Genomic DNA, 22,061 nt, shown 5'->3' on the forward strand with positions numbered 1-22,061 from the left:
GGATCGGGACAAAACTTAATGTGAGGAGGAGGGAATAGTGGGCGGAAGGTTCTGGTTCTGCCGTCTGGAAGGTTTTTGTCCCTTCCTCAGAAGCACCTAATTCTAGCCACAATCAGGGACAGGAAACAGATTGGTTGGATCATGGGTCTGATCTGGTTTGGCAATTCCTATATTCTGAACAAGAGCAGTGCCAAGATGGACACTTTCCATCTTCAGGAAGGCTGAAAATATTACTACTGTTCTCACTGAAGTAGTTCTCAAAGACCTCAGACAGGCTTGAGGCACTATTGTAAGCGGCACATTACAAACAGCCACGTAAATATAGTTCCTGCCCCAAAGGGTAAAACAGCTCTACAGTTTTAAAGCAATGTAAATAGATAGTGACTGAAGATAAAAGATAAAGGAACTTGAGGCTCTTTGAATAATGTTCAGCAAAATGGGTGAAATACTGATCAAGTGATATATGATTATAGAGGGGTGCACACGAGATAATTACCATTTAAGACTGATTAATCTTAACTAGCAATGAGCATGCAAGGGCACTAGGTACTCAGTGATTCTGTTATTTTCTATCAATACACAATGCAATATCTAGTCATTAAAAAAAATCTTCCTGTTGCAAAACAAAGATGAACCACTAATGGATGATAACATGACAAGCAAACAGGGGGTATGTCTATCTACACTAGCCAAATTTTAGTGACAAGGCTGTGTTGATACAGCCCTGTTGCTAAGAGTCTGTGTGAGTGGACTCCGTCTGAGGGCATTTTTGCTGACAAAATACGTCCATCCCCAATGAGCAGGTTTCACTTTGTCAGCAGGCATGCACTTCTGCCAGCAAAGCTGCATTCCCATATGCACTTGCTAACTTTGTTGCTCAGGGGAGGAGGGAGTGGTGGTGCTTTAAGCATCCGTGAACAACAAACGTTTTGTGGTGCACGTGCAAGTGTAGACACAGTCTTTGAGGACAAAAGTTAAAGTCGTGAGCAATCCTGTTGGTGAACAGTGAGAATGTTGATATTAAATGCTGCTAATTGAAGGCAGAAAAAACCGCATACCGGCACAAGAAAATACTTGTGTGCAGTGTCCTTGTGGCTGTGTTGATTCCAGGATACTAAAGAGACAAAATGGATGAGGTAATATTTTTTACTGGACCAACTTTGACTGATGCTTTTAAGCTCACCCAGAGCTCTTCCTCAGACCCACAAAAGTTGATCTTATCAAAGATATTACCTCACCTCTTTTGCCTCAGAAAAGATTTATCATCAGCAAAACTAGTGGTATAGCAGGACAGAATTGGTGTAGCTGAGCCGCACACATGAGACCGTAGTACATGACGAAAGCTAGACATAGCAAGCTGCCCTACACACTGTACTTCTCATGAGTTTCCGGGCTCCTGTTCTCTCTGGGTCCAAAATCATACACAGTTTATTATGCAATAAAGATCTCCATCATTTTAGGATTCAGTTCCTTCTACCTCTGTTAAATGAAGTTTCAGTACAGAAACTGAGATTTAAAAAACTACCTGAAGAGCTTAAACTTCATTTGTGTGCAAAAATGTCATTGTTTGGGTGCTTGTTGCTTCTTGCTTCCATCTGCTGGTGGAAAGTTGAAAAAGCAAGGGACACTGGGAAAAGCCTGTAGATTTGGAGGAGGGGAAAAAAGCTCATTTTAAAAGTTTCTAAATCCCATTCCTGATAGCAGAGCTGCCCGCCTACATTCACAAAATGATCCTAGTGAGCCTCTTTTGCTTTAAAAGTCTTTGCTACATCTGAAGAACTTCTTTGTAGATCTTATTTATCGCGACTGAAATGATACTAGGTCTCAGAGGTAGCCATGTTAGTCTGTTTCAGCAGAAACAACGAGGAGTCTGGTGACACCTTAAACACTAACAATTTATTATGAAAAAACAGATTTTAGTGTAGAATAAGCTTTCGTGAGTTGCAACGCACTTTATCAGATGCAGGATTTGAAAAAATAAAGAAACCAATTGTAGAGATAGAGAGATGGGAGTGTTACATCAGAGCCAATTCAATTAGGGTGGATGTGGTAAGGAGGTGAGAATGCCTAACTGTGTGTCCAGGGAGGTTAAAATATTCTCCTACTGGTTTTTGTATGTTATCATTCTTGATGTTTGATTTGTGTCCACTTAATTCTGTTGCATAGAGACCGTCACTTTTGTCCAATGTGCACAACAGAGGGGTATTGCTGGCACATGATGGCGTATTTCACAGTAGTAGGGGCAGGCGAGTGAGCCTCTGATGGTCTAGTTTATGTGCTTGGGCCCTACGACGGTGTCAGGGGTATAACTGTTGCAGGGATTGTTCCTGGATTACTGTTTCTATTGTGGAGTGTGTAGTTGGTGATGTGTGTTTCCGGATGGCAGGCTGTCCATAGGCAAGGACTGGCCTGCCTCCTGAGGTCTGTGAGAGGACATTTTATCCTCTCTGGGGACACAGTTGCAGGCTTGAAAGTTGCCATCCTCAAGAAAAAATAAAATCCCCCTTCAAAAACAGGCTGCAGTGGGAAACTGCTGAGCTGGAACTAAAAAGTGACACCAGTAGAATGTGTCCAAATAGGGACAAGGAATGGCTCTCGGTGCAATAAGTAATTTTCCATGTTAGGTATTCTAACCTTCTTAAACACATCCACGCTGATTGAATTAGCTCTGATGTAACACTTCCAGCTCTGTAACCCCACTTGCTGTTTCTTTTTCTTGCATATGACAAAGGCATTTTCAAATCACAAAAGCTTACGCTGCCATGGAATTGTTAGTGTTCAAGGTGCCACCCAAGTGAAATGATACTAATTGGCACAGAAAACACTAATGCTCTTCTGTCGCTCAGATTATGCAGTAAAAGACAGTTAAGGCAGCTAATGCTAACAAAGCTTTAACAACATTATGAACTCTTCTCTTCCCTTCCCTTTGGACTGCATATGGCAGAGAGCAATGATATAAAAGCGCAGCACAGATTACATTCTGGCCAAAGCATTGGCTGATGTCATGTGCAGTTATTCCTAATTCTTTCCTGTCTTTGACCCCTGGTGTCTAGATTTCATTTAACCATTAGTGGAGATGGATCAAGACACTGGCCTTCTGGTGCCACAAATGGAGTTGAGCCGGGATTTAAACTCCCTGCTTTTCAGCGTGGTGAAATGAACCCAGCAGTAGATTAATGCAAGGATTTGAGCTCACACAGCGTGAGAGCTTTCAAAAATAGTGTTAACAGAGCTACAACTGCCTCTTTCACAGGAAGCAAAAGGAGAGAGACAAAACGGGAACAAACACAGGGCAAAGCCTTGCCATTGCTATTGAGGATACAGTGGCTCCTGAGTGCAATGGGACTGGCAGGTGGGCTGCTGAGAGGCCATACAGAGGCTTTCTGTATCCACAACATGCTGCAGGGACTGGTTCTGCAGCCATGCCGGCGGGGTCAGTGTAAGGGCAGGGTGCCCAGAGATGCACGGACGTGTACATCCACTAAGTAAAAAGGGGAGTGTGCAGGCCAGCCTGCAGATACTGCGGCATCCAGGGAACTGCTCTCTGTCTATGCTCCACCGTCCTCTTCAGTTGGAGCGGGGCCCTGGGTGGAGGATTTGGCCCCTAAGCACTGTCTTAAAACTGTGTAAAAAGGACAGTGCTTTTCAGCATAGGACCCAGTTCTGAAATGTTTGATGCCAGCGAGTAAAGGAGCTTGTACAGGCCATGAGGGAGCATCCCCGGTGGGATTGCCGCTTCTCCTCCTATGGACAGGAAGTGACTGCAGCCCTGATGCCCAGGGCCTGCACAGCCATGTGACACCCCCGGGTCAGAGTTTGTGGCACAGCTACCCTGGGGCAGCCCTTGATGGTGACCCGTAAGTCTGGAGTCTCCATTTGAATCGATTCCTGGAGACCTACGTGGTCCAGGAACTCTTCCAACCCCAGAAGAGTTCCAGAGCTGATCCTGTGCTAATGTATCTGTTAGTCTAAAAGGTGCCACAGCACTTCTTGTTGTTTGTGCTAGTGAAGCCAATGGGAGATATACTGATTTCAGTGAGATTGGGATCAGGCCCGCTGGGCTTTGTGTTGTAATATTTTCCTTCCTTGGCTCCAGGCCTGGGCCTGGTTAGTTGTTATCTGTGTTTACAGTGCAGTGCTGTGACTGTCAATGGTAGTAGGTATCAGGGCCCTCCCTGGGCTTGTGGGACCTGGGTCAAATTAGCTTGTGCTTCTAATCTCCCATTCTGTCCAGGCTCCACCCCCTCTACACCCTTTTCCCCAGTGCCCCATCCTGCTGTTCTTCCTCCCATCCCTGCCTTGCCCATGCCTCACCACTTCCCGCCCAGTTCTGCCTCCTCACCTGAGAAGGCTGCTCCCTCACTCCTCACACATGCCAGTCCCTCCAGAGGCCACAAAACAGCTGATCTGCAGCAGGGAATAGGTGCTGGGAGGGTGGCGGAGGCACTGATCTGCAGGGCCCCCCCAAATGCAGGGCCTGGAGCCGTGCTGTACTGAAGGGATGGCTCTGCTAAGCTGTTTGCAGACTAGCTTTTAGGTTTGGAAAAGCACTCAAAAGTTTGTATGCTTATCTGAACTATCCCAGTCACTTATCCGCACAGCTGAGCTGGAAATAATTGCAAGAGAAAAGGTTGTCTCTTAGATCGCCACAGCCTGCCCTCATATCTTAGAGATAACTGCACTTTTCCTTTGTGTAAATGTGGACAAGTGTATAAGTGAAAAATATGTTTTAAAAAAGAGACTGGGTGTCAGGTATCCCTTCCTTCCTGCCACCAGAAATGGGTTGGTTCAGTTCATGTCCTGGGGAGATGCCCAGGTTGGTTCTTATGTTATCCTAACAGGTTAATGTATTCCTGACTTAGAGTCAAATGCGGGCTCAGGAGTATAGCTAGAGCTGTCTGCTGTGTGCAGGAGTCATTCAGCAGGGCTCTGAGGATGGGAAAGGAGTCCTTCTTGCTGGATTACGCAGAAACAGCTGCTGGGACTGCAGCATACCCTTTTCCTTAGGTGAGTGTGTGAACAGGGGACATATACAGGGAGAGCCACCAGCTCCCATGCTCCTGGTCTGCCCTGCCCCCAGAAACATCTTGCACGTGGGCTTCTCAGTGCATGGGAAGCCTGCTCTGCTAGGATGAATTCCTAGGACTTGTCTACGGTGCACAAACATTCTCCCTGATTTTCAGATCACTTCATGCTTCAGGGGTCTGATTCATTTTCACTGACACAGGTTCAAGGCTGCCTAGAATGCTGCCTTCCCCCTGCAGTGGACGGAAGTGGATCGGCTCTGGTGTCATCACGGTCACCTAAGACAGCATTTGAATGTGTACAGTTTGGTCTGGGTGGAGTTTGATGCTAATGCTTAGGGAACGCTGCCTGTTTATTCTGTTAACATCAGAGAGTTCCCTTGGGTGAGATTGTGCTACACTTAGTCACAAAAAGATTGCCTTAATCCACAAGCAGCCAGGGACAGTTTGTGGTGTAAAATATCGATCACCATTATGAGTGAGCATATCGCAACCCAGCCCTTAAGGAGGAGAACTGAGCTTTCCCTCCAACTATCTGCAGTGTGCTCCCTTCCCAGCCAAACCGGCAAGTTTCTGCGCAGGGCGACACATTCCAAATTTCACGCCAGTTTGATTAATGCGTCTCGGCTAATTGTGTGAAAGAGTCCCGTCCTTTAGAATGGGAGACCATGTTATTGTTCGGCCAATCGCAGTTATCATGTGAAAATGGGGGATGTTTAGTGTCCAAACCCTGAAGTCAAAGGAGGGGCGTTTTGGAGTGGGTCACAAAGCAACACCCACTCCTTTGAAGGGATGTTACCATGCTCTACTAAACACGTAAACCTCTTACTCAAAGCCCTTCTTTTCCCTCCTCCGCTTTTTTTAAGATAGATACGTCCCCCTCCCACCTCTCAGAGTGTGAGTGAGAGAGCCCAGCTAGGTCATGGATGGATGGATTTCACATTCTGGGATTTTTAATATTTCACTTTTATATATCTCTTAGAGAATGATCCTGCTGAGAGGCTGAGAATTGGTGCTCATCATTTCTCCCTCATTGACACTTGGCTATACTGCTCTGAAAGATATCCCCAGAGAAAACATGAAAAGAGAGAGAGAGAGAGCACGCCTGGTTTTCAAAGCATACTTCTCAATCTGCCCACATCAAAATAAGAAACAACTGGCCCTTTGAAGTTAAGGACACAGACTTCTCAACTAGGCTGCTTGGAAATAAAGCAGCTTTATAAATCACACACACCTCTTACCTTGCCCGCATCAAAATCAGGGGCAGTGATCTTTGAAAAAAAGTTTTAAAGGCATCCCACCTCAGCTTCTTAAGAATAAAAGGTACTGACAGACCATACAAATATTTGTCACCTTGTCCGGGGTAGAATAGGAGATGCCAGCCCTTTAAATTGAACTGCATACTAACAAAGGGCTTGTCTAGGCCTGATCTTCCAGAGTTCGATTTTGTGATCCTGGTAGAGACATGCAAAATCCAAGTATCTGGGATCGGCAGTCAACCCGAGGAGTAAACAGCCAGGTAAGTCGATTGCAGATAAGTTGATTCTAGCTACGCAATTGCCATTGCTAGAATTGTGTATCTGCAGTCAATTTACCTGCCTGGTATAGACCCAGCCTAAAGCTATATCTATACTGTATGGACCTGTCAGTGACACAGTTGTACTGCTGCAGCCACACCACTGTAAGGTGTCATGTGCAGCTGCTCTATACTGTGGGAGAAGGCTCTCTCGTCAGCATAATTAAACTGCCCTCCACGAGTGGTGGTAGCTATGTCAGTAGCCGGGCATTGCCTGCTGACATAGCAGTGTCCACACCAACATGTTGTGGATGAATCTTATGTCAGTCAGGGTGTGCTTTTTCACACCACAAAATTTGGCCAACAAAAGTGCAAGTGTACACAATGCCTGTCTCTTCTGCATGCAGTACAACAAAATGTTAAATCAGTCTGAAAGCTTTAGGGATGTACTAAGACACCCTAATTTCTGTAAAGTGTTGCAATCATTTGTATGGAAAATTATTGATCCAGCTCTGGAACAGTCAGTAATTCAGAGTGCATGTAAAAGGCTTCTCATCGAGAGTATACCTGGTTTATAGTTGGGAAGCTTGGAAAATCCTGGCCAGGTATCCTCAGTTGGGACCCTCAACACCTGAGTGAAGCAAGAGTGAGAGAACAGAAGTCAGCTTTATGTTTGTGAATCCATTTGTATGGTCTAAGGCTGTGGCTACGCTATTTTTGCTTTTTTTGGGACACAACTGTATCCTGAAATAGTAGCTCCAGGACTAAATTATGCTAAGCCGTTCTATTTCAAGCTTGGGATTCAGTTTCCGCTACCCCTTGTCATGAGAGGGGTAGCAGACACCTCAAAATAGCCCCTTATTTTGAAATTTGGTGCCATTTGGACAGCACCAAGTTTGAAATAAGGCAAGTTATTTCAAGTTATGGCTACAATGTACCTGTAGCCTGATAGTCTGATCTCAATTACACTACTGTGAATCCAGAATAATCCCTTGGAAATCAATTAAATTACACCTGGACCTACTCTAGGGTAGCTGAAATTGAAATCTGTCTCTGTTTGTAAAAGATGCTTCAGTAGTGCTGGATTTCTACTATAAAGGGACTTGCCAAAGTTTAATGCCATTGCTGCTGGAATATCAATGTATATGTGCAGCTGCATTGACAGGTGTCATTTACGAGGGTATTTGCCATAACAGGGGTCATTGTATAGCCATGTTTACAACTAAGGTGCACCCCTAAGGCCAAGATTACATTGATGAGTGATTCTGTGCAGTGGCACTTGCACCACATGATATTCGTTCTGTCACAGTGCGCTGTTGCTGTGGTCAGGACCCCTGCTGTTTTAAGATCAAAAAGAAAAGATGGCAAACATCTACTGACAGGTGCTAAAAATAATTCAGGGCCTGATTCTGAGAAGTGCTGAGCCTCGGTGTCTCCTTTTGCCTGGAATGTCAGTCTGCCTGGCTCGGCACTCCTCAGGTAGGGGAATTCAGGCCAGTAAATATTCCCTAAGGTGCCTTTTGCTGCTGAGCACATCTGTATACATTTTCTCTTTGGAACTGCAGCTGTTCAATGTGACGGTTATTACCAAATGCCCTGCGTATAACTCTCTGTAGACAAACACTGCCAAACACATGAAGTTCATACCCAGTGGGTGGCATGAGAAGATGAAAACAGTACTGCAAACTCCAGGCACTCAGAAATCTGAGGCAGGGTCCCGAAATCGTTTATTTGCTGTCTGCTTTTGGGAGTCTTGGGGAGCCCATGGTTTTTGGTTCTTCTGTGCAACCAGGAAAGCTAGCAACATCACGTTTCTTTAAGAGGAAAGCTCAGATTTTCAAGTAATCACCTGATATCAGGAGCTGGGGCTTGAAATAAGTACCAGATATTATGAGACTCATGAGACAATTGCAAGAATTGACAACATTAAAATATGATACAGACAACAAATATGGAGAGTAGTCATGACAGCAGCAAGCTTTTTTCACCTGTATTTTGGAAATGAAATATGGCCATGATGAAAGTTCCTAAAAGCTGCAAGACGAGCAGAATGGCTGGGGTGACTGGTTTGGATGAGGATACATTAATTCATAAACAACAAAATTATAGCACAAATAGGACATGTTAGCTGTGTCTACACGTGCACGCTACTTCGAAGTAGCGGCACTAACTTCGAAATAGCGCCCGTCGTGGCTACACGCGTCGGGCGCTATTTCGAAGTTAACTTCGACGTTAGGCGGCGAGACGTCGAAGTCGCTAACCTCATGAGGGGATCGGAATAGCGCCCTACTTCGACGTTCAACGTCGAAGTAGGGACCGTGTAGACGATCCGCGTCCCGCAACGTCAAAATTGCCGGGTCCTCCATGGCGGCCATCAGCTGGGGGGTTGAGAGATGCTCTCTCTCCAGCCCCTGCGGGGCTCTATGGTCACCGTGGGCAGCAGCCCTTAGCCCAGGGCTTCTGGCTGCTGCTGCGGCAGCTGGGGATCCATGCTGCAGGCACAGGGTCTGCAACCAGTTGTAGGCTCTGTGTATCTTGTGTTGTTTAGTGCAACTGTGTCTGGAAGGGGCCCTTTAAGGGAGCGACTTGCTGTTGAGTCCGCCCTGTGACTTTGTCTGCAGCTGTGCCTGGCGCCCTTATTTCGATGTGTGCTACTTTGGCGTGTAGACGTACCCTTGCAGCGCCTATTTCGATGTGGTGCCGCGCAACGTCGAAGTTGAACATCGACGTTGCCAGCCCTGGAGGATGTGTAGACGTTGTTGCTACATCGAAATAAGCTATTTCGATGTTGGCTTCACGTGTAGACGTAGCCGTTATGTCTGCCAATTGGCTCAAAGCACATCCCAGACCTCTTACCCCTAAATTAGGTGAGGGCGTTTATAATCTGAACCTGAATTCAGAAGTTTGCACTGTGCTCTTATCTAACAAGCCACATCAACCTCTGAGTCTGAAATCCTTGAAATACAGTGCTGAAAATCCAGGTGCAAGGGTATGTCCACGTTACATGGAATAGCAGCTTGGGCAGGGTTGATTTTCCAGAGTTTGATTTCATGTGTCTGGTAGAGACACGCAAAATTGAACTATCTGGGGTCGGCTGTGGACCCCTGTAGTCCTTGGTATTGCAAGGAGTAAGGGAGGTCGACAGGAGAGTTTCTCCTGTCGACCTCCCTCTGCGAAGACGGCCAAGTAAGTTGACTGAAGATCATTTGATTCTGGCTACGCAATTGCCATAGCTACAATTGTGTAGCTGCAATGAACTTACCTGCCTATCTTAGACCAAGCTAAAGTTTTGAAGTGTTGTTCCTGCTGTAATTCTGGCCCTGATTCTGTCACATGCTGAGCCCCTCCTGTGAGCTACAGAGAGTCTTTAACTTCTACAGAAGTCAGTGGAAACTGAGGGAGAGTTCAGCACCTGGAAGAATTGGGCTTTGCAGTCCAAATTCAGTAAATCATCCTTGTTCACCAAAGTACTTATGGATGTAATTAACAGTAAATATGTGCTTAAGTTCTTTGCTGAGCAGGGAAGGATTAGAGTACCTGGAGTGTGAATGAGGCAAGGGCTCGGAATACAGTATGTAATGCCAATTATGCAATTTCATCAGAAGTTAGAAATACATGTTTTGCATCAGCTCTTTAAAAGTTGATGTGACAGCAAACAATGACATTTCAGTCCAGTGCTTAATTTCCAGGAATTTGGATCTAGGGCAGGGATCAGCAACCTCTCCGCGGCAGAGTGCTGAAATTTGACCTTTTGACCTCTATATATGGTCCAAGTCCCAGTGATACTTTTTGAAGTCACTAATAGTCCTACTTACAAGAGGTTCATTAATAAATAAATGAAGATGCACGGCTTTATCATTTAGGTGGTGGTTGGTAGCATTAGCTGGTCTTTTGTTAATCCACAGGCGACATGACTTTGAGCAAGCTCCCGGCTGCATGCGGGGAGGAGCAGCGGGGCTGAGCTTCTGCCTCACATGCCAATGAAAATTGGCTCGCGTGCCACTCTTGGCATGTGTGCCAGGGGTTGCTGACCCCTGTTCTAGGGCTTTGTTTTGAGTTTGATCTCCCAATGAATAGGCGCCTGATCAGAATCTAGGTCTGGACTATATATATTTAACTGATACAGACATACTCATAAGATTACTTTCTCTTTGACAAGTTCTTTCTATGTTCTTTAAATCTAGCTATAACAAATCTCTGGCTCAAATTATCACACATTTTTATGGAAAAACAAGCAACCTAGAATTAGCATTAGTAAGTTAAAATTACTCAGGGAAACAAAGCATCTTGTCCTTCCACACTCTGTGCAGCATCACTACATGTGATATAGGAATGGCAAAATTTTTGTTCCATTTAGCATGGCATGTGACTGAACAGGGTGCGATTTCTCCTAAAATATCTTAGCATCTTGTCTGAAATATGTTACATGTCTAAAATCATTCTGATTGAAGCTCTGTCCCTGAAAGCAGATGTAATATCTACAAATTTCTAAATATAAAAATCCTGTGATTGTCACATTTGTTGTAGGATTCACTCAATTTCCGTCTGCAAAAATAAAATATTAAACCAGTAAAGATATTGTAACCATGAATTATTCCCTCCCTATAATATTCTTCTGCGCTCCTGTTTGTTGCACCTACGTGGGCATAAATAAACAAAATGATTTTACATGTGCTGAATCCAGCAAAGAGTTACAAGTTGTTTTTTCCTCTTTTGATAAGTGCTGTTGATACTGGGCCATTTCCACCTTGCTGAATAGACCTTGTCAGCTCTGGCCCTCCCTCTTACTGGGACCCCACTCTGTAAATACCCCTCTGAACCCCCCCCCCCATGCATCTGATGAAGTGGGTCTTTGCCCACAAAAGCTTATGCTCCAAAATATCTGTTAGTCTATAAGGTGCCACAAGACTTCTTGTTGTACAATAAACATATTCAGTGTAAAAACAGTCCAAAGCATTTTATTTCTTGTCACACAGCCCTACAGAATACTCTCAGAGGGGTAGGTGCTGCAGGACTGCTTGTTTTTTGTGAAACTACAGAATACTGTAGACGAAAAATGTTCTCCTATACAACACATCTGGAATTAAGATGTGGGCAAGGAAATGGCACAGCCTCATGGGGCTTGAGCACCTTGCTCCCACCAAAGTCATACAAAAGCCATGTTATATTCCACAGAGACCCCCAGCCCATCCCGTCAGTTGCTTTGCGTTACCAGCCCTTTTATATTTCTCCCTTGTGTGCTTTAGCTGGTTACCATTTTGGACAATTCACTGGTACGGTCCCATCTCCCACTGAGCCCTACAGAAGTCACTGACAGCCACTGAATGTTTGGCTATCTAGTGCAAAATCCACGTCTGACACCTGGGAATTTAGAGCTAATCATTTAAGCTTGTTAAGTGCATTTACGATCTCAGAAGGGGCAAATGGAAGGCCAGGGCCACTCCTTGCTCCCGGAAGGGACAGGGCCAAGTGTGGAAGGGATGGGCCAAGGGCAGTAAGCCCTTAGCGTCACTGCAGCATTTCAAAGGGGCTTGGAGCTCCAGCTGCCAGCTCTGTTATTTGAACAGCAGTGGTGGACAGAGCTCTGGGCCCCTTTGAAATGCCAGGCCATGGGGCAACTGCCCCCTCTGCCCCATCTGCAGACCTGTACTACCTACAATGCAAGTTTTTAAAGAGCACATTTTACTTAATCAGACTCTCAGCCTTGATGACTAGATTGGATGGATGCTCATGTCACACCGTCAGAGCCATCTATAGTTTAACTAAACATGTTGGTATTAGTTCTATACAAACAGCTTCAGACTGAGGCAAGCACCCAGACATAGGCTGATGATAAGCAAACGTGATTCAAGATGTAGGTTACCTTTGGTTTTGGTAAAATGGAACATTTTAAAGGACCTGATTTTAGAGCATTCCAAGCACCTACCCTCTAAACATCATGTACCAGGTTGGATGCCTGACAGTCGCTAGACAGTTCTGAAAATCTTGCTCTCGGTATACTTGTCTTCCCGACATAAATGTATAATAACATCGAACCTTCTGTGTAACAGATTAACTGTTTCATGGCTCTTAGACCTTCCTTCCTGATTTTTAAATGTTATTTCTGTCTTTTGTAGTATAAATTATTAACCCAACCCATAAGAAGTTTTCACCCAGCTCCTATATAGAGTGCCCTAAATTATGCCAAAGTAATTTGTAGAGTACATGTAGCTCAGGCTTGAGCCTGAAGAACCATTTTTCTACTGCCTCAGCTGCAGAGTTGTGTTTTCTCCTCTTTGGGTCAATCACATGTTAGAAAGTGCCATTTCAGAGGGGTAAGTCCACAGAGAAGCTGAAGATGTGGCCAAAGTTTGTCAGCATTGGCTGCTCAAAGCGAAAAACAAGATGCTGCTAATGGTTTGTGTTTTTGAAGCGTCAAAGACCAACAGCAGTATGCACCAGGGTGTATGTTGGTTATATCACCTTTATATAGCCCAAGTGCAGAGAGATGTAGGTCATTCAGCAGCACAAATAAAAGATGGGACATTGCAGGTCAAACAAATGAGTTCTCATTTAGAAATTCCAACTCCCCTAATCCCTTCCCCAGTAGACTTTATTAGAATATGCCTACTGGTCTCTCCCTGTTCCTTCCGGGTTTTCTTGGTTTCTTGGGATACCAGCAGTCCCAAGGAGATCAGTATACCCCACCCTGGTTCTAGTCGAACATGAGTTGGAACCAGATGAACATGAAAACTGGAATTTCTGAGGGACTGTGATACAGAATAATGGCAGAATCTGTTGATTTTTCCTAATCCTCTTAACGGCCCGGCAACTTACACTTCCATGAGGAGTCACTAGTATGGGCTTAGCCCTTCAACCTGCTTCCCTTTACACATGGACATCAGTGATGGTGTTGACATTAACAACAATGGGAATAGGATTGTGTCTTTAGAAGGCTTCTCTACACTTAGAACACTACAGTGACAGCTGATCTGAAGAAGTGGGTCTGTCCCACGAAAGCTCATCACCTAATAAATCATTTTGTCAGTCTTTAAAGTGCTGCATTTCTGCTGCTTTGTTTGGTTGGAGTTCAGACTACCATGCCTACCTCTCTGTTACTACAGTGACAGTCGTGCAGCTGTGCTACTGTAGTACTTTAGTGTGGACTCTACCTATGCTGATGGTTATCCATGTCACAAGAGGCCGTAGCTGGGTCAACAGAAGAATTCTTCCATTGTTCTAATGCTCTCTATCCAGGACATAAGTTATTTTAGCTACCAGCCTAATTTTCTAGTGTGGATCAGCCCAGAATCTTGCTGGAATTTTCAGTGCTGCAGTCACAAATCAGTAGCGTAAGCTGGTGAAACAATGCTAGCACCTTTTGAAAGGTATCTACAGTATGCCTTGGACAAGTAAGGGTGTTAACTAGAGGGAACAGGATTTGCAGTAACTACGTACCTTTTATGCCTCCTTCAGTTTGATGTCAGTGTAATTGGCTTTAAATTTTTGATGAAATGACAAACCTCAAAGGAAAGTCATTTTGATGTACTCTAGTGCTTGTAGGAAAGTTACCAAATACAGAAAACCCTCGATTTTACAGACCCCAATTTAGTGGACTTTGGGAACAACAGACTTCTGGCAGCCCACCCCTTGTTCCCAAAGCCCGCTTAATCAGTGCCTATAAAACCCTAAAGCCTGCCCTCCATTCCTCCCAAAAAAATAAGGGACTTACTGGGGCATCACTTCCAGCCACTGTGATCTGATGCGACTGAACCCTCCACAGCGGCCTGGACCGCTACGGCCCAGAGCTGCCATGCGCTCCTCCCACCAGGGGTGGGCTGCATACGTGGGCAGACAGCACTTGCATACATGCCCCACCCCTGGTGGGAAGCTCCGGTACTGCTCTTCCAGCTGCATGGTGAGGTCCCAGCCATGCACAGCGGAAAAGCTCCAGCCAGGCAGCCCTCCAGCCATACACAGCGGGGTCTGGCAGCTCCTCCAGCGACTCCAGCAGTGGCGGTCTGGGCAGTCACTGGCTTTTCTGGGGGGTGTTTGTGTTGTGCCTGGGGGAGGTAGTGGGGGTGGGTGGGCAGTAAACCCTCATATTTAATGGACTTTCAGGTTTAACCGACACCCCTTCCCCCCATTAGTCCGTTAAATTGAGGGTTTACTGTATAAATTAGTTTATGGGATCTGACCAGGCCCACCATTTCGGGGAGGAAAGAGGGCAATTGCCCCTGGGCTCTTTTGAATTGCCACAGCAGTGCTGCTGTGCATGGCTGCGAGGGAAGTGATGGGGTAGCACCGTAATCTGGGCAGCATTGAGGGCCGAATGCCCTAGGACTCACCCCTTCTGACCTTCGCCCCACCTCTTCTCCACCCCCCAGCCCTGACCAATCCCACGCCTGGGGTTGTCAAGGTGCTGGTACTCAGTACTGGCAAGTATGGCACAAAAAGAGCACTGGTTTCCTCTCAGCTTCCTGGCTATATTTTACTCACCTCCCAGATCTTCTCCAGTTGTTCCAGAATACCAGTAACTGCTGAGAACAGGGGCTTACCCTGGAGCATTTCAACCAATATGCAGCCTGCACCCCTGCAAAAAAGAAAGACTAACTCAGTCAAGTAAGCAACATGTACAGTGTGTGTAGTATCAGAGAGGTAGCCGTGTTAGTCTGTATCTTTGAGAACAACAAGAAGTCCTGTGGCATCTTATAGACTAACAGATATTTTGGAGCATAAGCTTTCGTGGGCAAAGAACTGCATCCTCAGATGCAGTGTGTGTGTGTGTATAAAATCCTATTGGGAAATGTAACGCTGCTTAGATTGGTTTTGTAGTCACAATCCCTGGCACTTACACATAAATAGGGCTTTATTTGTGGCTTTTGGCTACAGATCTGGCACACCACACCAGAAAAGCATTGTGCATTCAGAGAGTTTTCCTTCAGAAGTAATTAATTCCTTGCTGCAAAAATGAACCAAAAACAACTAAACATGACCAATTTTCCAACGAGCATTCATTCCAACTTATTTAAATGTGTAGGATATACTTTCCGCATCTCAGCAACACTGGACAAAAAAGTATTGTGAAATTCCTGTTTCCTAGAATTATTGTCCCTTCAGTGCTGTCCCCTTGTCTGAGAGGAGCAGTTAGCCAACACAGATAGTAGCGGGTTAAATAGTTGTTGTTCTTTAATTTCATGACGAGACAGAAATGTTATTCTTGTCGTGGATCATAGTGTAGAGATCTGTACTTCTGTATCCTTTACTTTCCATTTGAGGGTAAACTTCACGTATTGCAACTATCTTTGTACTTATTCTTTTTCTAACACTATCCTCCTTAGTTTCTGATACTGTATTTTATTAGTTACCATTTCTGCCAATGAATTCCTTATTCTCTCTACCTACACTAATTCTCAGTTTTGAATGTTGTAACAACACTCCTTCCTCTCCTCTACAGAGGCAAAATTTTCCCCCTTCTGCCTTGGCCCATCACAAGGAATAGAACTTTGAGCCTCCTGGAGTTCCCTCTAGTGCGATTGAGTTTCCCTTCAGAACAAATCCTAGACAGTTGCAGATGGATACTGAATGTCTAGAGCAACAGTCTTTTCACTTTCAGGAGAACTGGCTTTTATTCAAATAGCTATAGTTTAATGGATCAGGGTTAGGCCAAGTCTACACGACACATTAAAGTCAATGCTAGCTATGGCAATCGCTAGAATCAACTTACCTACTACTGATTTACCTAGCTGTCCTCACAGAGGGAGAGTGATGGGAGAAACTCTCCTGTCAATCTTCCTTACTCCTTGTAATATCAAGGAGTACAGTGGTTGCCTGCCAACTCCAGATAGTTCAAGTTCACGTGTCCCTACTAGGCGCACAAAATCAAACCCGAGAAGATCAACCCTGACTGGGTCAGTGTTCCGCATAGCGAAGACCTACCCTTAGAACTGACTTTACTTTTATCTCATGGTGTGCTACACGGGAGGATTAGTGGTAGAAAGAATTATGATTTCCATACTTGGCACTGTTAGATGCATCTGACCTTACTTTAAAACAAGCAGCAATGGCCAATATAGCTGCATTATTTTCAGTGGAATATCCCTTCAGGCTAATAGTTCAGGTGTTCTGGGGACATTACGGAAGATGGAGATGTTCCAAAATGTCTCCACTGAAGCAGCAGGGTCACCTCTGAGTCTGTATGTTGCATGGACTGTCTGACATCACCACTGCTCTCTACTGACTCTTAACATCTCAAATACAAAAATAAGTTGGTCTGAAGAAGTGGGTCTGTCACACAAAAGCTCACCTGATAAATTATTTTGTTAGTGTTTAAAGCGCTACTTACTGTTTTTTTGGTTTGATAGCATATAGACTAACACGGCTCCCTCTCTGTTACAAAAATAAGTATGTGAGGTTGTGTTGCCCTCTACTGCTTGGCTTTAATAGGATGTGAATTCTCTTGTTACTGCTACAACTGCTAACATAGGATATGTCTACACTTGGGAATAAAGTTGAATTTATTAAAGTTGACTTTTTATCACTAGATTTTATAAAGTTGAAGTTGAGTGTCAGCAACTTCTCACAAAGTTGACTTGGTGTATTCCCATTAAATTGCCTAGTTCAACTGTGGCAGCAGTGCATTGTGGGCACCTGTCCCTCGGTTCCTGCAGCTCTGTTGCATTTTGGGTCTCTGTGTCTGTGTCTTATGGGAAAGAAGTTGCCAAAAATGGTTCTGAGTGTCTGATGTCATCATCCCACAGTGCATTTCCCTCACTTCCTGCTTCCTGTTGGAAAAAAAATGACCAAGGGAATCTTAGCACTGATTTTACATTGCCTCCCACATGCCATTACAAAGGATAACATGGATCTGCAGACACATCAATGTTTGGTGCAATGTTTTCTGATGACTTCCCACACTACAATGCTGTATATTCTGAACTTAATACCCTTGGAGGATGAGCACCTTAAGGCAGAGAAGCATTTCCACACATTGAGATCAGGAGAGGAGGAATGCGGAGTTGGTGGCAGCACTGGATGCATTGTACACCCTGGAGCGCAGATTTTGGACTCATGAAACCAGCTCAGACTGGTGGGACCGCATCGTTTTGCAGGCATGGGACAATTAGCACTGGCTGCAAAACTTCCACATGTGTAAGGCCACTTTCATGGAACTTTGTGAACTGCTGTCTCCCACCCGGAAATGCAGTGAGGCCTGATTTGACAGTTGAAAATCATGTGGCAATTGTTCTGTGGAGGTTTGCAACACCAGACAGCTACCAGTCAGTCGGAAATCAATTTGGAGTGAGCAAATCTACAGTGGGGGCTATTGTCATCCAGGTAGCCAAGACAATCACTGACCTTCTCCTGCGAAAGACAGTGACTATGGGGAATGTCCAGGACATAGTGGATGGTTTTGCTGCCATGGGATTCCCTAACTGCAGTGAGGCCATAGATGGAACGCACATCCCCATCCTGGCACGAAAAACCAGGCCTCAGAATACATTAACCGTAAGGGGTACTTCTGTATTGTGCTGCAGGTACTGGTGGATCACAAATGTTGTTTCACCAACGTCAACGTGAGGTGTTTGGGAAGGGTGCATGACACAAATTTTGAGGAATTGTGGTCTGTTCAGAAGGCTGCTGAGTAGAACTCTCTTCCCAGACCAGAATATCAATATTGGGGAATGGAAATGCCTGTAGTAATGCTTGCTGAACCTGCTTATTCCTTGTTTCTCTGACTCATGAAGCCATACACAGACACCCTGGATCCCAGTAAGGAGCTCTTAAACTAAAGGCTCGGCATGTACAGAATGGTAGTAAATGTGCCTTTAGCCATTTAAAAGCCAGGTTCAGGCTCCTTCTGACCCGCTTAGACCTTGGTGAAGAAAACCTTACCCTTGTCATTGGAGCCTGCTGTATTTTTCCCTAATATTTGTGAGGCAAAGGGGGTTACAAAACTGATCTCTGTTATCTAAACTGCCTCTAATGCAAGGGTCTAGAGCAGGGGTCAGCAACCTTACCAAGGTGGCGTGCCGAAATTTGACCTTTGGATGTCTATGTATGGTCTGAGTGCTGGTGATACTTTTTAAAGTCATTAGTAGTTCTACTTTCAACAGTTTTGTTAATAAATAAATGAAGATGAAGAGCTTTACCATTTAGATGGTGGTTGGTAGCACTAGCTGGTCTTTTGTAAATCCATAGGCAGCATGGCTTTGAGCAAGCTCCCAGCTGCATGGGGGAAGTGGGACTGTGCTCCTGCCTTGTGTTTCAATGAAAATCGTCTTGCATGCCACTCTTGGCACCCATGCCAAGGGTTGCTGACCTCTGGTCTATAGCAATAGAGTTCCAATCTGAACAGGAGAAAATACCAGAAACAGACATCTAGAGCTGCTATGGTTTTCATTAGTGCAGAGATCCAGACAGCTGTCACAACTGGAAGTATAACACAACAAGTTTTTCTATGCTCAGATAACATTTGCTGTGAATTATTTGAGGGCAAAAAGTTCAGACATTGAAGTCTAATGAAACAGGTCCTCTTTCACTGACAGGCAAGCTGTCAAATTGGAGAGGGAACAACTTTTAGTTGGTTACACATTCTTTTTCTGATATGTCCTCTCTTTTGTAATCCTGATGTATTGTCATTATTTGTAGAAACCATTAAATCTGTGCTGTTAATAAAGACAAAACTATCAGAAGCAGCAGCAGCAACTGTGAGGAAGGCAGGACTTGAAGACTTGTGTTTTCCTTGCTGTGTGCAGCTGACAAGCTGCCCTAAATGCTTGCTTGCATATATATCGATGGATCTGCGGCAATTATGACTGTTTCCTTCAGTGTGCTCTTCAAAGGAGAAATAAAATTTTCATCATAGAAAAGACTAGATACCTCTACTATAATTGAGACATGGATATTCTAGTTTATATGCCCACAAATGCACCTTTGCCTAGTGGTTAGAGCAGGGGTTGGAAATCAGGTCTTTTGAGGTCTGTTAATAATTCTGCCATTAATTTCTTGTAAAACCTCTCTGTGCCTTACTGAGTTCTGTGCCTTACTAAGTTCTTTAAGTGGTGCTTAAAATGCTTAAAAAGTATCGTTCAGTAAGTGAGTGGTACACTAGGGTTTAAATGGGCACATTGGCAAAATTTACACTCTTACAGTCCCTATCACCCTCTATTTACCTTATTTCTTATGAGGAGGAATTCGTTATTATACATTGTTCCGCTTTAAGTCACAACTTTATGGTCCCTATCGCGACAGATAGAGAGGACCCCCTGTATCTACAAGCTTCCCAAAGGATTTTTGTTCTGTAGTGTTACCTTTGGAGCAATCAGTGGCAATGAGGGACTATGTCACATGGGGTGCATCTACACTAGCCGGCTACTTCGAAGTAGCCGGCACAACGTCGAAATAGCACGTGTCACGTCTACACGCGCCATGTGCTATTTCGACACTGAAATCGATGTTAGGCGGCGAGACATCGAAATCACTATTCCCATCTGAAGACGGGAATAGCACCCTACTTCAACGTTCAACGTCAAAGTAGGGGATGTGTAGACAATCTGCATCCCGTTACTTCGAAATAGCGGGGTCCTCCATGGTGGCCATCAGCTGAGGGGTTGAGAGATGCTCTGTCCAGCCCCTGCAGGGCTCTGTGGTCACTGCGTGCAGCAGCCCTCAGCCCAGGGCTTCTGGCTTTTGCTGCTGCTGCAGCTGGGGGGGTCCATGCTGCGTGCACAGGGTCTGCAACTAGTTGTTGGCTCTGTGGATCTCACGCTGTGCAGGCCAAGTGTGTCTGGGAGGGGCCCTTTAAGGGAGTGGCTTGGAGCTTTGCTGGCCCCTTATTTCGACGGGGAGCACTTGTGTGTGTGGATGGTCCACATTTCCTTCCGCGGCGGCTCCTTTCTACGTTCTCTGTCGCTACTTCGACACTGAACGTTGATGACACCAGCCCTGGAGGATGTGTAGACGATATGCATCCAAGTAGCGTATTACGATGTCCTTACGTTGAAATAGGCTACTTTGATGTAGTGTGCTAGTGTAGACGTAGCCATGGTGGAGAAAACAAGTAGTTGGGATAAAACAGCAAATTCTTCTGTAAGGGAAAAATACTGTGGGGCATTGCAATGCTCCATTTGGGATTCTTCAATCGTTTGAAGGCATGAATCTCCTTTCACTTACACCAGTTTTAAACTGGGGTAATTCCACTTGTTTCACTGGCTTTCCCTTGATTTATACTAGTGACAGAGGAGCATCAGAGTATGGCTTTATGCAAGTCTCATATTCTATGGTATAAATCAAGAGTAACTCTACTAAATTCAATGGAGTTACATGGATGTAAAATTGGGGCCAGTGAGAATAGTATCTAACCCAGGAAGGGGCCTACGATTTTGATTTCAGCAAGTTCCTGATGAGGCTCATGTGGACTGTAATATAAGTAACCAATGGCTGAAAGTGGGTGTTCTCAGAGTATGTTTAGACAATGCTACAAAATCTGCTGAAACAACATCTCTCAATTCAATGTGTGAATGCTAGGATGATACCCACTGCTTGCATTCCTGGGTTACATCATGTAGCGTACAAGCTGCTGCTGGTGACCTCTGTGGAGATAAGAATTTGGGCCCTCTAAAGATTCATGATTTCTCTCTTCCTCTTTATTATGGCACTGTGTGGGGTAATTTGCAGGTAATTTTCCCCTCTGGATCAATGGGAAACCTTCATCCACTGTTCCCCTCATCTTCAAGTACAGGTCCTAGTTCTGGACACATTTCCTTTTGTTCTTAAATGCCTTTGAGTACCCTGGCTGGCGTAGAGAGCAGAGAAAGTTGAGGCAGGAATGAGAAACCCATATCCTGAATTTGGGGTCTTACAATGGACAGACCACATCAGTGACCTCACAGGGGGATTCAGATTTTCCTGAATCTGCCCTGGATGCAATGTTCCTGTAGAGTATATTGGGCACAAGAAGGGAGAGGGCTGGATTGACTGAAAATAAGATATGCAGCCATGGTGGCAGTACCCATGAAACCAGCAGCTGCAGAAAGCCAACTCTCTGCATTCTATGTTTAAAAACTTTTTTTGATTCTGATGTTCAGTGTACTCTTGCCAAAACATTCTGTTAGGCTGTGTCTGTGCTGCAGGTTTTTGACGTTGCTTGGTTTCAACATTCTACGTTTAAAAAAGTAATGTTGGAAAATTGTATTCCCATGGCCCCAACATTGCGAAATGGAGCATTCTCATTACAGTCACACTTCGCAGCCACAGCATTGCAAAAGGAGCTTTCACACCGGCCACTAATGGCCATGCTTTGTTCACACACATCCCTTTTTGACCTTGGCAAAAGTCCTTCGCGGAACTGGAGTAATTATTTTGAGCGAAAAGCCTTCTTACCATGAATTAGCCTTCATGGCTGTGTGAACGCTTTGCAGGGAGGGAAAAGTTCAGAAAGAGAAAGGTTTATTTCCACCCCCGTTCCCCCAGTGTAGACAAGCCAAAAGTCTCACTCATGACTCTTAATTGAATCTTCTAAGGTCTCAGAAAGATAGAGA

The 22,061-nt window shown here is 44.9% G+C and overlaps 2 protein-coding genes across 3 annotated transcripts in view; one reads left to right on the forward strand and one right to left on the reverse strand.

Annotated features, from left to right (window-relative positions):
* Positions 1-22,061, forward strand: part of ALS2 (alsin Rho guanine nucleotide exchange factor ALS2) — a 231,950-nt gene that overhangs the window by 128,578 nt on the left and 81,311 nt on the right. The gene's annotated exons all lie outside the window — the stretch shown is intronic.
* The window catches only part of CDK15 (cyclin dependent kinase 15), a 54,836-nt gene that overhangs the window by 15,519 nt on the left and 17,256 nt on the right, over positions 1-22,061 (reverse strand). The window contains exons 9-10 of the mRNA XM_075001890.1: positions 15,019-15,112; positions 7,108-7,171 (exon numbers count right to left, since the gene is read on the reverse strand). Coding sequence (XP_074857991.1) covers positions 7,108-7,171; positions 15,019-15,112 — 158 coding nt within the window. The remainder of the gene's footprint in view (positions 1-7,107; positions 7,172-15,018; positions 15,113-22,061) is intronic.

The sequence above is a fragment of the Carettochelys insculpta genome, chromosome 8 (assembly GCF_033958435.1).
Source record: "Carettochelys insculpta isolate YL-2023 chromosome 8, ASM3395843v1, whole genome shotgun sequence".
In the NCBI taxonomy this organism is placed as follows: domain Eukaryota; kingdom Metazoa; phylum Chordata; order Testudines; family Carettochelyidae; genus Carettochelys; species Carettochelys insculpta.